The following is a 16,072-nucleotide window of genomic DNA, read 5'->3' as shown; positions in this document are numbered from 1 at the left end:
ATCGGTTCCCTACAATTTCTTCCTAAACGCCATTTTTGTACAATTAACGGTTTCCGAGTTACAACAATTTGAAAAAGGCAATTTTTGTGAAATGCAAAAATACATACGTCCTTTTTAAAAATCAGTTGTGAGTCGGATTGACCTCTCCATCGGTTCAAAACTTATGGTTTGCCATACTGAAGCCATGTGCAAAGTTTCATCCAAATCGGAGAAGGTCGAGTCTGATGATCTGCTAAGCATTTCTGGAATTGCTCTCTTGGTGACATAAGGCTAGAAACAATTGAAAATGTACTTAAAAATTGGCTGGATCGGATTGGCTACTGCCAAGCCAGCCGTGAGGGGTCATTTGAACGAAATTATTTTTCATACAAATTTCATGAATCAACCTTTCAAATAAATGTATAATCATTGAAATCTATCAAACAGTTATTTAATTGTTACATTTTTGAATTCAACATTTTTCGTGGGACACCCTGTTCTAATAGGGAGTGTATCGAAAAGTAGTTAGCAACATTGATTATTGAATAAAAAAGCGAAAAAAAAACATATTTTGACATCAGTTTTCGATACATTGTAGAAAAATTACATTTTTATGCGTTTCACTGATTATATTGAAAAAAAATCCTAGTTTCTGTGAAACGCTCACACTTTGGACTTGACATTCGTCATTAAATTCTGCACAGTTACTTTTGTGACTTTCCTGGTGGCAGCAGTCCTGTTTTTTTTTTAACTCCTGCATGTTTTCGGACACTGTACCTTCCTTCCGAAAGTGCCGCTGGACAATTGCCCAATACCTATCAATTGGCCGAAGATCCGGGCAGTTCGGTGGGTTGATGTCCTTTTCCAAGAATTGTACATTATTTTTTGACAACCACTGTAGAACGGAGTTGGCGTAGTGGGCTGAAGCCAAATCCGGCCAGAAGAGAGGAGGAGCCTTATGCTTTCTGTACAGTGGCAGCATTCTCTTCTTCGTACACCTTGGCGTTAATTGTGCCCTTCGTGAAGAAAATCGACGACCGCAAACCACAGATACAAATTGCTTGCCAGACCACGCTTTCTGCCAAACTTTTCCAACGCCACCGTGATGTCAGCGTCGTCCAGGTCCTGGTACACCGATTTCGTATAACATTGCGGTCCGGGCAGCGCTCGAGAGTCTTCCTTGGTGTAGGTTTCGTCGTCGATCAGGATGCATCCGTCTTTATTCTGTAGAATCCGGTTATACAATTTTCGCGCTCTTGTTTTGGCCTGAACTTGCTGTACCAGGGACTTTTACGGCACCTTCTGTTTCTTGTACGTTTTCAGGGAGTTCCGAACTTTGATCCGTTGAATCATCCCGATGCTGGTATTAAACTGCTTGGCCAAATCCCGCGTCGACGTCGATGGGTTTTTCCTGATGTACTCAACCACTTTTAAGTCCCGGCCGGGCTGGCTAGGACCCGTTTTCCTCCCGGATCGGGGCAAATCCTTCATGGAAAGGGTCTTACCGAACTTCTCGATAATATTTTTGACACTGGTGTGGTGCACTTTCACCCGTTTTGCAATGTCGTTGTACGTGACACCACTTTCTGAGCACCAAGTGTGCAGAATTTTCTTTCGCGTTTCCGCATCAATTCGACTCATCATTGAAACGATAAACCGTACCGAAACCAATCGATTGCGCAGCTGTTATTGACATGTAAACTAACATGTCACCGGAAAACACGCTGCAAAAAATTAAGCCATTTCAGAGTAATAACTGTTTTGTTTCAAACTGATGCTAACTACTTATCGATACACTCCTTAAATATTCTCCCGTGACGCTTGTGGAGTGCGCAGTAGTATATCCAACCTCTAGTACCAACGAGTGTTGTACTAACAACCCTTCCCATTCCTTAGCCGTTTACAAATATAATTTATTCAGAGTTTTTGATTTGATATTCAAAAGGAGTAAATTATACATCTGCTTGGTAGTAGATCAAGTCGAATTGCTATGTTGCACCAGCAGCTTCATTTGAAGTCAAAATGAATTGTAAAATTTCTGGCAACCTTTTCATCTAGTAATTTTATTACTTTGTATATGTTCAATAATATTATAATTTATTATACAATTTCGACTAAGTTTTCGAAAGCATCTCTAATGCAATGAAAAATGACTTCTTTGCTAGTTTTGGTAAGTTTGAAAATTAAAAAAAAAATAATGGTCATTATCACCTCAATCTCAATACCTTAGGCATAGCATTTTTGTAAGATTCATGATTTTACCAAGATCTACTCACCTGCAGCTCGTCTCACTGGACTAAACTTTCTTACTGCCTTCCTTCACCCATACAGATCCCGATAAAAAAATAGATGTAGGAAACCGTTTACACGCCTCAGCCATGTTTTAATCCCTGCCATACATCAACCAGTGCCCCAGTAGTCGCAGCGGGAGGTGTGGCTGTGAGTTTTGCTCTCTAAATTTAGCGTCGTGGGAAAGCAGTGGAGTTTGAATTTATATTGTTCACGAAAAAAAAAGAATTTCTGGCGGCTTGAAAGGGGGAAAATTAAAATGGCACTTGTTGGGTGTAATCCATCGCATTAGACATTAGACACTTTATGGGCGCCCAACGTTGGAAGTCTTTGACGGGATGTCGCGTCCCCCGTGGCCACTGACAGTGTGTGTAATAAGCCGCCTATCGTCTGCGTATTTATACTAGCCAGATGAAAATTTTAGTAAAATTATTTTCCTTTTGGAAGCCTGATGTCTCCAAGCGGAAAAATGCCATTTTTTGTCGTCTGGTGGGAATAGGCTTTCGGAAACATGATTAAACTAATGGAAGTGGTTACAAATCGACTACTTAACTCTCTGTGGCCTTAACTATTCTGGTTGGTCGTAAAATTGAAAATGGGGAGCGGAACTACTGTTGGTGAGTATCAGTGGAGTGTCGGTACATTTTGTAATCTGCTCAGTCAAATTGTGGATCGCAGTAATCAAGATAGTCGTGTCGGGCATTTAGTCAGTGCCTAACGTCGCCAATAAACCATCAGCATTTTCGTTTACCTCGCAAAACGGAGCCAGTGCGTGTGTTATTTTTTGTTAGACCTACAAATAACAGTGCCATGTCGGATGGAAATGAGGGTACGATACCACAAAATCCATTAGATGCGTGACAGTTACATATCATTCACTATAAATAGACAATGATTGGTTTTTTCCTCCGTGTTATGGAATTCTTTTCTGGTCGTGACTTGGTCTGCTATTTTGGGAACCTATGATCGATATTTTCAAGTAATAACTCTTCTTCGAAGCTTCTTGCACGGAACAGGCTATCACTAGAGAATTTTCATTTGCCTCATAGCATGTTCATCCAGTTATCTAATCAGTTTCAAGCATCTCATATTGCTATTATTATTATTATTACTACTACTTTCAGAAATGGCACGCGACTCGACAATGGGACGCGATCGGGTTCTGGTGATGCCCAGCACCGGTATCGCGTTGGATACACCTTCCACATCACAACCGGCGGCAGGACCAAACGACATCAATCAGCAGATACTGGAGGTAAGCGGCGCTGTATTGTCCCTAACTGCTGCTAACAGTTGCTTATTTTTAGAACCATTCTTATCTGCGGTCTATGCTAGCTAGCGTTGTTAAAAATAGAATAAAATTTCCATGATTCGATAAAAGACTGATGATCAGACAGTTAAGTCTTGTATAATCGAATCAATTACAGTTTCAGACATGTTGTGTAATAACCGGACAATGTAGCAGAGTTGACATGCTACGGAATTACGCAAATACAGGGTGATTTTTTAAGAGCTTGAGAACTTTTTTAAACAATAAAACGCATAAAATTTGCAAAATCTCATCGGTTCTTTATTTTAAACGTTAGATTGGTACATGACATTTACTTTTTGAAGATAATTTCATTTAAATGTTGACCGCGGCTGCGTCTTAGGTGGTCCATTCGGAAAATCCGCTTTTTTATCGACAAATTTTGTTCAGCGATGAGGCTCATTTCTGGTTGAATGGCTACGTAAATAAGCAAAATTGCCGCATTTGGAGTGAAGAGCAACCAGAAGCCGTTCAAGAACTGCCCATGCATCCCGAAAAATGCACTGTTTGGTGTGGTTTGTACGCTGGTGGAATCATTGGACCGTATTTTTTCAAAGATGCTGTTGGACGCAACGTTACAGTGAATGGCGATCGCTATCGTTCGATGCCAACAAACTTTTTGTTGCCAAAAATGGAAGAACTGAACTTGGTTGACATGTGGTTTCAACAAGATGGCGCTACATGCCACACAGCTCGCGATTCTATGGCCATTTTGAGGGAAAACTTCGGAGAACAATTCATCTCAAGAAATGGACCGGTAAGTTGGCCACCAAGATCATGCGATTTGACGCCTTTAGACTATTTTTTGTGGGGCTACGTCAAGTCTAAAGTCTACAGAAATAAGCCAGTAACTATTCCAGCTTTGGAAGACAACATTTCCGAAGAAATTCGGGCTATTCCGGCCGAAATGCTCGAAAAAGTTGCCCAAAATTGGACTTTCCGAATGGACCACCTAAGACGCAGCCGCGGTCAACATTTAAATGAAATTATCTTCAAAAAGTAAATGTCATGTACCAATCTAACGTTTAAAATAAAGAACCGATGAGATTTTGCAAATTTTATGCGTTTTATTGTTTAAAAAAGTTCTCAAGCTCTTAAAAAATCACCCTATAGATTAATTGGATTTTCATCCATGTCGTATTGTATCAGTGCAGTGATATAATTTTTATTATGACATCACTGTCATCAGTTATTGTATACCACCGTCGGAACATGCTTCTGGCGAGATTTTTGACATATTCTTCTTGAAGAGACTTTCATAATAACATTTCAATTTTGTCTCTTACTAAAACTTCGATATTTTGAGTCGTTTCCTTTCAAAGAATTCGATGACCCATTTATTTCGTATAAAAAGCAAATCGTGTTGCATCGACCACCCCCACCTCAATGCAGTGTTTGCATCAAATGGATTCAAACACTACATAAAGACTCGATCCCTTGCGAATGGCAAGCAATCGACGCGTTATGTTTTTCAGTTTTGTCTAAATAGTTACCATTTTCAGATCTTACCAATACTTTAGTTTGCATTAAATGCTCTATTTCTTACCAATCGTATCCAAATATTCAACCTTAGGAACCATTCAATTACACTCTTGAGATCAGTGTTGGTGATTGCTGAAAATTTGACAGAAGCTGCTCGATTTTTGTCTATATTGTATACAACATTTTCAATCCGGTAGAAGATGCTACAAGAATTCGAGTATCTCAATGTATGAACCTCGAGAGAATTTTTCTACATTTCTTCGCTCCACTTTATACTCTGAGTATTTCATGGCCCTTAAAAAATATCAGTCTGGTAATGATCGCTGCTGTGTGGAATTTACCAAGAGAGAATCGCAAGTTGACAATCATCGCAGAAAATCGAATCGATGATTCGACTTGATGATTCTCATACTAGGTTGCAATATTTAAAAACCCTTGTGTAGAGCATTCACAGACATTTTCATAGGCACAACTTATACAAAGGTTATACGCACATAGTTAGAATAAGCGGCAATAGTAAAATGATTCTATCGCAATTGTCAACTGCCTGTATATAATCGGATCGCGAAACGAGAATAAGCGACCGTTTGTTGCTTCAGAGAGAATCCCCACAGCAGCGTGCTAGCCGTTGATTCTCAGACGGTTCACCGAGAGAAATTCGCTCTCGCACTAGTGTCTATTCTATGTTAAATGTACCATGCCGGTTTTGTTGTTGTTGTTGCGATGATTTCCGTTTCTTTTTGATGGCACTGATTCAATCGTGGAAGAGTTGCGAGTGAGCGTTCTTTGATACGATAAAAGCCATCCATGCTTGGGATATAGTATGAATTGCACATATCTGAACATTTTTACTATAGATGCTCCTATATAAAACACTACTAAAGCAATTCCACACGAAATCGAAGGTCGATTTTTTTTTCATTTTATGATTAAGCTCAAATTTTGCATATGGATTCTTCATAATCAAAAGAGACAATTTGCATCATAAGTTTCCCAGGTTTACTATAACCTTACTTTTGAGAAGGGACTAAGCAAAAATCCCTTGAAAATTTTCAATAATATATGTTTCAGAAACGGTGGGTCAAATTGATAATGTAAATTGTTTCGTTTGATAATGAATAACGCTTATGCAAATTGGAGCCAAATAAAAAAATACAAATCTTTTTCGAACTGTTGAATGGTTTCGGCTGCCTAGACATGTTTCCTAAGATGTGCCTTCGTTAATGCCCAAAATTCCTCCATTGGTCGAAGTTATGGGCAATTTGGTGGATTCATGTCTTTTGGGACGAAAGTGACATTTTTGGTAGTATACCGTTCTACCGTTGATTTCGAGTAGTGGCAAGAAGCAAGATCTGGCTAGAAGGAAACAGGATCCATGTGGCTTCGAATCATAGGTAGAAGTCGTTTTTGTAAACATTCCTTGATGTATATTTCGCTGTTCATTGAAGACGTGGTGATGAAGGGTTTCGAAAGCTTACCGCAGCTACAAATTGCTTGCCAGCCCATAGCTTTCTTACCAAATTTTTCGACTTAAATCGATGTCTCGGACTGGTTTAACACTTGCTTTTCTCGCACCGTATAATATTGTGGTCCCGGCAAGGATTTGTAATCTAGTTTCACGTAGGTTTCGTCGTCCATGATTATACAGCTTTCGAACCCTCGGCCTGATCGATGCTTATTGTTTCGGACTACGTTTTGGTTGTTTCTGCTTCTTATAGGTTCGAAGATTCATACGTTCTTTAGCACGAAAAACATTTGATTTCGAAGTGCCCACTTTTTTGGACACATCTAGAACTGAAACCTCTAAAACTAAGGGTTAGCAGGACCTTTTTTTCGACCCGTTTTCGGTTTATCCTCAAAGGTGTTATCCTCACCGAACTTCCTGATTGCGTTTCGCACGGCTTTTGCACTTACTCCTTCCATTTTTGCTATCTTTCTCAGTGACAGTCCGCGTTCTGTGCACCATTTGTACACAATTTTTCGACGTTGTTCTGCTGAAAGTCTACGCATTTCAAAACAAACTAATGAAAACGAATAAACAACTGCACAAGTGGTTAGAGACGCAGCCATAAAAATTGACAGATTATGAACCATTGCGAAATGGCAGCGGTTTTTGATTGCGTCCATACTTTCTGGGACAGTCTTTATAAACATTATTCATATTCAAACGATTACTGTTACTCATAAGACTTATTTTGCTTTCTACGTCGAATGATTTAAGGATGAGATAAAAATGCTAATTTATGGATAATGCAAAATTAAATTTACAGACGGGTTTGAATGTTGAAAAAAAGCTGGATAAACTATCGTCAGCTTAAAACCACATTACGGTATTTCAATTCACTTCAGCAATAGAAAGTCAAGCCGAAATAGTTAATCTATTTGAAGGAGATTTAATAGTTCTCGCGTTTTAAAGAAGTTATTACATACGAACTAATTCGCAGCCTCTCATTCTGCTACTAACGCAGAAGGCGATAGCACCTAGTTCTATTGACCAAATGTCATCACGGAAACTCGGGGAGGCATGAGATAGGAACTTGTGAGCAGCTTTTGATAACCATGAAACATTGTTTGGTAATAATTACTTAAAATTGTCTGTAAATAACAACATGGTTTTGAAGCTTAGATTCATTAGAGAAGCTCATGTTACTTCAATCGCGATCCAAGTGATGCTTCATCCGTGTCACACGTTTTTCAATTTCGCTTGCCTTTCTCATTAGAGCTGTGCGCCGCCGCGCCACGCCGCCGCCGCCGATAATTTCGACACGCCGCCGATTTAAGAAAAAGATGATCAGCGCGCCGGTTATCACATTTTAATCCTGCCGCCGATAATATTACATCAGCCGAAAAAATGATTTTATCAATGTGGAAAATTGTTTACAGTTTTCATGAAAATTCATTGAAAATTACAGTACAGTTACTTTCCTCCTACTTATACTGAAAATCAGTACTACCGATGTCAACCGAAGCCAATGTCATTTGATTCAAAGCCTATTTTCTGTCTTTATTTAAAAGGTTTTGAGCTATTGGCACATTATCGGTCGCGACATCTGAAAATGAAAAATGGAACCAAGAAAAGGAGGGTTCTTCCGAAAAAAATAAATAATGTTAGGTTTTTTCCGATTAACATTTTTTTTAGAAACCAGTGTAGTGTTGATTTCTCGGTTACTAGAATGTTTAGCGATCGAGTACCATTTATTTTGGATACTTTATTTGTTATTTCCGGGCATTTGAAAAATGGTATAGAACAAAGTTTCATGCTCCATTTTAAATAAACGTTAGTTTTCGCACAATAAATTAAGATCAACGTTACCAACTCAAAGTAAAAACATTTTCTTCTACTTCTACTATGACTTTTCAAATGAATTTACCCGTTTTTATAAGAAATCGTTACAAATGTGAAGTAATTAAAATTTGAATTTGTTAATTTGATATTATTTTTGATATCTGAATGAATTTGAGCGCCAAATCGATTTTATGTTAATTACATACGTATGAAAAAGATATACTTATTTTTTGAGTTGATAAAACGATTTTTATACATGATAATTATCAACTATGTAAAAAGCGATTTGAAAAATAGTTCCGAATAAAACTTCATATTTCTTGCTCATAATAAAAAAAACCCTTTGTATATGAATGAAATATTTATTTAAACAATAGTCAACCATCTCCAAATAATTGCAATTATACTCATCTCAATTTCTCTTCTAATTCGATGCATTCGAAACCATTTACCATCTCTATTCACTACGTTGGCTTTAATGGATCACATAAACATTAGGATCGTTGATTGTAGGTCGACAAAACAATAAGATAGAGAAATTGTCCTGTGTGAATCAATATTAAAATTGTTAATATGTTTATAATTGATTACGCCGAATCGCGCCGCCTCCGCCGCCGATGTTTTCAGGAAATAGCGTCACGCCGATTCGCCGCCGCCGCTGGTCAAAAAGACATTTCAGCCGCCGATGTTGACAATTTTGATCGGCGCACAGCTCTAATTAGAATGATAATGCAATCACTGTGAAAACCGAATTTTGAACCGAGGTCCGGAGGATTAGAAAACAACAAATTTAGATTCAAATAAAAGTTTTCGTGGTCCTGAATTTGATTTGGATTCAACCTCTGGTTCCGGAATTACGAGATAACATGTGCAAAAAATATAAATTTGTGTACTAACTTTTCTCAGCCTTGGTTGAACCGATTTTCATCGATTCGGATGCAAATGTAAGGTATTGGTATGACATACTAAATTCCTGATTTTCTATACGACTTCCGATTCTGTAGTAACAGGATGATTAGTACAAACATTTTGATTTTACGGGAGTTTTTATCATGAATGACCATGCAAAGAGCTGGAATTTCCTTAAAAATTGTTCATAAATTTTTCAAGTTTAATGATGTTATTAGTCAATGTCCAAAGAATCATCAGTCTCCGGTAAGTACCGGAAATAGTGGTACAATATTCTCAAACGGAGCTCACTCTGATTTCTCAGAGACTGCTTAGCCGTGTTTCATAAATTTAGATTCAAATGAATGGTATTGTGGTCATAGACAAAACTCATGATTTTTTCTCCGAATCCGACTTCGGGTAACGGAATTACAAGGTGATGAGAGATGAAACTTTCAAATTGTCGTCTTGAGCGTCGTTGCGAATTATGGAAGAAAATCTTCTAAATTTAGCTCAACACTGTTGCAAATAGGAAAATATTATACTATTTTTTGCGCAAGTGAATTTTCTTGTTTTTATTCAAGATTCCAGAAAAAGTTTTGTTTTATGAATCCCCAAGTAATATTTATGAAAATATGAGCAACATGAGAAAGGTATCGTCACACCACTAGGTGGATTAATACAGGTTTTTTACTTAGCTCGTCAATGTTTTGCTTTTTGATTTGCAAGTGCTTTCAAATAGTTTCGTATGTGATATGTTCTTTTACTATATATTTCTCTGGCATCTTCGCGTAGACTCACAGTAGAATGAATATGAAGGAATTATTGAAAACAATATATTGTCATCGTAAAAATGAGGTTATTTTTTCTGTTGAAGTAATATAATATTTATGATGAAAGTTGGATAAAGGTCACAAAAATTATTAACTTTACTTGCAATACAAAAAATCAAATAAAGTTTTTCAATACTTTTCGTTAAACACGAGTGGCCCAAGACTGCCGACTCTCCTTTACACGTAAAAAATATGGTCTTCTTTGAAAATTACACACTAATTCAATCAGTACGCAACCGGCTCCATATTATGAAAATTACTACAATACTATCGTTAAGTGGAGCAAATAGAAATGTTTCTGTACCGGTTTCGAACAACTTCTGTGCATCTGAGCAGTGTTGCGGAAAAAACACCGCTGAAATAAGTCATGCCCGATTATGATGACTCGATGAGAGTATGGAGAGTATAATTTTATCCCGTTCAATATCACTAAAGTGATGTTCCATAAACTCACACGTGATAATGAAATGAAAATCATTCAAAATGCCTGGTCGTGTTTTAGAGCTGTGTCTATCAAAAGCCTTAGGGTGGCGAAATGGTAGCGCGTATGCACGGAATGCATAAGAACGCAGGTTCGAGTTCTGTCTCTGAGCGTATATTTTTCAAAAAATCATCTTTTCTGTAAGTTTTTCATATTTGGCTTCTCCACTCAGTCATCGCAAAAAAAAAATATTACGACTATTAGCCATACAGTGATTTTTACTGAATTTAAGGAATATCACTGTAGTGATATTGAAAGAAATAAGTTTATACTCAGTGGCGATGTTGCACTAGGTGATAGTTGCGCAACAGTGATAATGCTGCCCCAATATGAATCTCAGAAAATCAAATGATTTTCGTTATCATGCTCGGTGCTGATTTTGTTAACGTTAATCACCGACGATTATTATCGGTGATGATAGCTGATTTTTACGTTTCTCAGGAATGATAATGCCAACACTGAATCTTCAATAATTCATCGATCTTCGTGAAAAAGTCTATAAGGAGACAAAGTCTCATAACGATAAGATAAGATGAATCAAATGATCATCAACTGGCAAAAGGCCCCCTGTGTCAAGAAGTTTCTTGTCTGACAAAGGATCTGTGGATGATACGAACAAAGTCAAACTATCATCAAGAAATGCACGAAGAAGATTCCCTCAAGTAGCGCCTCCTGCTATTACCGAAGACGCTGTTTTGGTTGGAATCGGCATCCTGCCACTACGGTAGTTTTATACTGGTACAAAAGTAATTATGTTGATTTTGTACTTAAAGATGGAAACTCTTCGAATATGACAGAACTTCACCCAGTCGTAGACCTTGGGAACTATGAAATCGATTCATTTTCCAAGTGTATGTACAAACAATTGAAATTGAAAAACGTGATTAATCCACCTAGCAGTGAGATGATACCCTTTTTTATCAATCCGCATGTGTTTCTTGCATGGATATTCTTAGGTGTTTTAATTATCATGACATTATGTTAATTATCGTTGTTTTAAACGGCAAATTGAGATTTTAATCACTCATTACCCTGTAATGTCGTAACTGCAAATCGTATCGAATTTCAATCTTAACGTGTGACAAGTTCTGAAGTTCGATTTGGCCTTTTGAGAAAATGATTGAGCTTTGAGATCAGTTAAATTCACCTGAGGAGTGTGTAGACATCTTTGAAAAATTGTAGTGCGAATTAAAATTTGGGGGTACATTCCGAATCCAAAAACGAATACCGCTCAAAGTGAAATAAATTTATTTGGTAATCGACTATCCAAAGCTGCAAACCCGAAAAACCTGATTAATTTATGTGAAATGGACATTTTTATACTAATCACCCTGTATCTCCTAAAACAGAAGTCGAATCTGACTTAAAAGTAAGATGTTTCATAGGATTTTAAGACCTCTCATTTGAATCATAGATGATTCTTAGATTTCATTTGAATCTTAGATCGGTTCAGCCATCTCCGAGAAAAATGAATTGCATTATTTTAATTTCGTTTCACATATCATCCTGTGGTTCCGCAATCAGAAGTCGGATCCAAACGTAATTCAGGAACCTTGTTTGGGAGTATACTATTTTTCATATGAATCTGAGTTTGTAGAAAACGGTTTAGCCATCTCCGAGAAAATTGAGTGAAATTATTTGTCACACACGCATTTGCTGATCGCGACAAACTGAGTCGTATGGCATATGGAAGTTATGTTCTTCCAGCATTTAATTTCCAGCTGTAAATGGTTTAAATCAATATAATTATGGAATTACTTCCAACTCGAAAATGCTGATATCATCTGGCTTACATGTGCCATATTCGAACGATTATGTTGCCAAAAACGAACCGTGCTAAAATCGCTTATACAAAAATGTCGATATCTCCGTTGAAAATGGAAGGATTTAACAATCTATGGCTTGTTGGATAGCTATTACCGTGTGGAATCTAAGTATAGAAACATATTCTGTTTTCAAGGTCAAGTGTGACAGATGATGTCAAAAAACTAATAATTTTGACATAAAACTTTGTATAACTCAAAAAGTAAACATCCGATCTTAAAACCATTCAATAGCGTTCTGGGTGACGGAAAGACCTTTCATTTGCGACTAGTTTGATCAAAATCGGTCCAAACAAAGGTTGACAACACACATTCAGACACACACACATACACACACGGACATTTGTTCAGTTCGTCGAGCTGAATTGATTGGTATATGACATCCGACCTCGCAAATTTTTTTTTAAGTTTGAGCGAATTCTATACCTATTTTTTATAAATATAAAAAAGGTAAAACTGAGTCGGAATTTATTGTGAGTTCCAAATGCATCTACTAATTCACGTTATATCCGTATGGCCTTATTTTTACGCTTAAATCCACCCATTAAATTTTGCGCCTGTCTGAAAGCTTTTCCTACTATTTAGCAAAATCGTTGTCTTTATTTGTCTGCCCTTTCAATCTTCCAAGAGCTCGTTTCACAATGGCCCAATATATATCTCTACTGACCCAAGTTTTGGGATCCGTCTTCTGAGGATTGTTTCATCTTTTGGTACAATGTTGATGTTATTTCCTGCCGCTTTACTAGAATGGCAAGACGCTTAATAAGGCCAAAACAAAAAAGGACACTCATTTACATGAACCTGCTGGTTATTCTTACCACCACTTCAAATATTCTGCCAAGCCATGCGTCTTTCCGAAAACTTCGACAGTTTTTTGGCCTTGAAACGATCGTCGACTCTGCTACGTTAGAATGCATTAACACATGGGCTGAGAAGCTCCGGGTCTAACACATGGATGGTGCTAGTTTTATTGGAGTCACTTTTTTCCTGTTAATACTAACCTTTAAAAATTATTGTGCTACGAGTGACGCTACTTTTGTTATTTTCAGAACACTCAATTTAGTTAATTCTATTCAACACTGCTTCTTGGTGGTAAAAATACCGTTCAAGCGAATCAATGGTTTGAAAAGTGTTATGGAGACCATCAGAAACAACAATAAAACGTTGCACAGTGGGGAAAAATGACCAAAAACGCGACAATTTTTTTGAAGGCATGATACAGCTGACCACAAAGCACTTTTATGGTGTAAAATGGTCAGTAAAATCGATTCCATGTATTTAGAAGGACCGCACGAAACGCTATTATGTTCATTTTACCCCAAGTTCCCGTTTTATACTGCATTATATTCAAGCTTAACTATATAACATGAAACCGAAGAACTTGCAGAAGAGCGAATAGAGTGTTTCCGATGTAAAAAAGTCTAACAAATCTATTGCAACTAGTTTTATTGACAGCAGAAAACTCGTTGCATCGTTTTACCCCATTTCTTTTCTAGTTATAATATTTAGTTGAAATATGATCAACAATCCAAAAGCAGATCCAATGCGATCTATCAATATTGGTTCATAATACGTGCAAAACATCTGTGATCCAATTAAACACAATGGGAATGACAGTACTAGTCTGTTTAACCCGTTTTACCCCAATTTATACCAAAAGTCGTATTTCTGGTTAAACTTTCTCTCGCATACCGAAAGCAAGCTGATTGCGGTTGATGAAAATCGATTGATATTACGAAGAAAGACCTGAAAATAGGATTACAAATGAATTCAATGACCGCACGAATCTTGTTATACCGCTTTACCCCAATTTATCCTTTAACTGAGTCTTAAGATTTTGCTCCACATTGAATTCATTTGTAATCCTATTTCCAGGTCTTTCTTCGTAATATCAATCGATTTTCATCAACCGCAATCAGCTTGCTTTCGGTATGCGAGCGAAAGTTTAACCAGAAATACGACTCATGAATTAAATTGGGGGGTAAAACGGGTTAAACAGGCTAGTACTGTCATTCCCATTGTGTTTTATTGGATCACAGATGTTTTGCACGTAATATGAACCAATATTGGTAGGTCAAATTGGATCTGCTTCGAGATTGTAAATCTGAATTCAACATAAAATTACATTTGTCGGAAAATTGGGGTAAAACGATGTAGCACGAAGCATGCGATCATGAACACTATCTGTAAATTATTATTTGAGGTTATATGCGAAACATAGAACTATCTTGTTTAACCAAAATTGGTCCAAACACCGATCAGTAGAACTTTTTTTTTGTAAATTTACGGAAGAAGATGACTGGAGGTAAAACAGAATACAGTTGTTTGCGGTAATTCTTATTAAAAACAATCCATTTATCTAACTTATGAGCATGCCAGGAATACCTTCCGATTGGTGGAATTGAATTTTTTTCTGAGTTTCACAGTTAGTTTTCAAAGTAAAGTCAGAAAAAAGAGGAATTGGAGCAAAACGGGCATGATAGTGAATATTGCGGATCTTCTAACTATCATAAATCGATTCTATAGAAAAATTTGTATAAGAAATACTAATTTTGAAAATATTTGCCCATGTTTTTATAAAATTATTGAGCAAAGTCGCGTTTTTGATCGTTTTTTCCCCACTGTGCGTTGGTTTGCTGACTTCAAACGTGGTCGTAGAGACACCGATGATGCACAACGCAGCGGACGTCCAAATGAGGCGGTAACACTAAAAAAAATCCACAAAATCGTTTTGAATAATCAAAAAGTGAATTTGCGTGAGTTAGCTGACAAAAGCACGTGTTGGCTTTATATTGCTTGAGCATTTGACTATGAGCTAGCTCTGTTCAAAACGGGTGTCGCGTTTGCTCACTGTTGACTAAAACGAGAACGTATTGATGATTCTGAGCAGTGTTTGACCATGTTTAAACGTAACAAATCGAAATTTTTTCGTCGATATGTGACAATGGATGAAATATGGATTCATCACTTCACTCCGCAAACGATCGTCATCTGAGTGGACAGCAACTGGTGAACCTCAAAGCGTCCGAAAGCACAACAATCGGCTGGAAAGGTTATGGACTCGGTATTTTGGGATGAGCGTGGTGTAATATTTATTCACTATCTTCAGAAACGAAATACCATTAACAGTGAAGAATCTATAGCGCTTTTAGAGCGTTTGAAAGCTGAAATTGCAAAGAGACGACCGCATATGACAAAAAAAAATATTTGTTTCATCAAGACGCCGCACCGTGTCACAATTCAATCAAAACAATCGCAAAACTACATGGATTGACCTTAGAATTGCCCCCACATCCACCATATTCGCCAGATTTGGCTCCCAGTGACTACTGACTGTTCGCAGACCTGAAAAAAAGGCTCGTCGGTAAGAAATTTCGCACGAATGAAAAGGTTATTGCTGAAACTGAGGCCTGTTTTGAGGTTAAAGAAGAATCGTTCTACAAAACTGCTATTGAAATGTTAGACCGGCGCTGGAATGATTGCGTTGCTCATGATGGAGCTTACGTTGATGATTAAAGTAGGCCCGGGACTTTTCAGCTCATCATAAATAACCACGCGGTCAAATTTTGTCAGAAATTTACCGGAATATCGAAAAATAAATCGTCGTTTCCGAACAGACCTCGAATGCAATCGAAGAGGATGTACGCGCGACAGGAGTGCAGATAGACTGAGCTTGTTGTTTATTGATGACTAGTGTCATTG

At 37.4% G+C, this 16,072-nt stretch overlaps 1 protein-coding gene across 8 annotated transcripts in view; it reads left to right on the top strand.

Annotated features, from left to right (window-relative positions):
* Window positions 1–16,072, top strand: part of LOC131425526 (histone deacetylase 4) — a 182,430-nt gene that overhangs the window by 124,707 nt on the left and 41,651 nt on the right. For 7 of the 8 annotated variants that reach the window (XM_058587471.1, XM_058587476.1, XM_058587477.1 and 4 more), the window contains one exon: window positions 3,393–3,523. The exons of the other annotated variant lie outside the window; for it this stretch is intronic. In XM_058587471.1, the coding sequence (XP_058443454.1) occupies window positions 3,393–3,523 (131 nt within the window). The remainder of the gene's footprint in view (window positions 1–3,392; window positions 3,524–16,072) is intronic. 8 annotated transcript variants of the gene reach the window in all.

The sequence above is a fragment of the Malaya genurostris genome, chromosome 1 (genome assembly GCF_030247185.1).
Source record: "Malaya genurostris strain Urasoe2022 chromosome 1, Malgen_1.1, whole genome shotgun sequence".
Lineage (NCBI taxonomy): Eukaryota > Metazoa > Arthropoda > Insecta > Diptera > Culicidae > Malaya > Malaya genurostris.
Note: the sequence above shows the minus strand (reverse complement) of the source record. Positions and strands in the feature narration are given on the sequence as shown.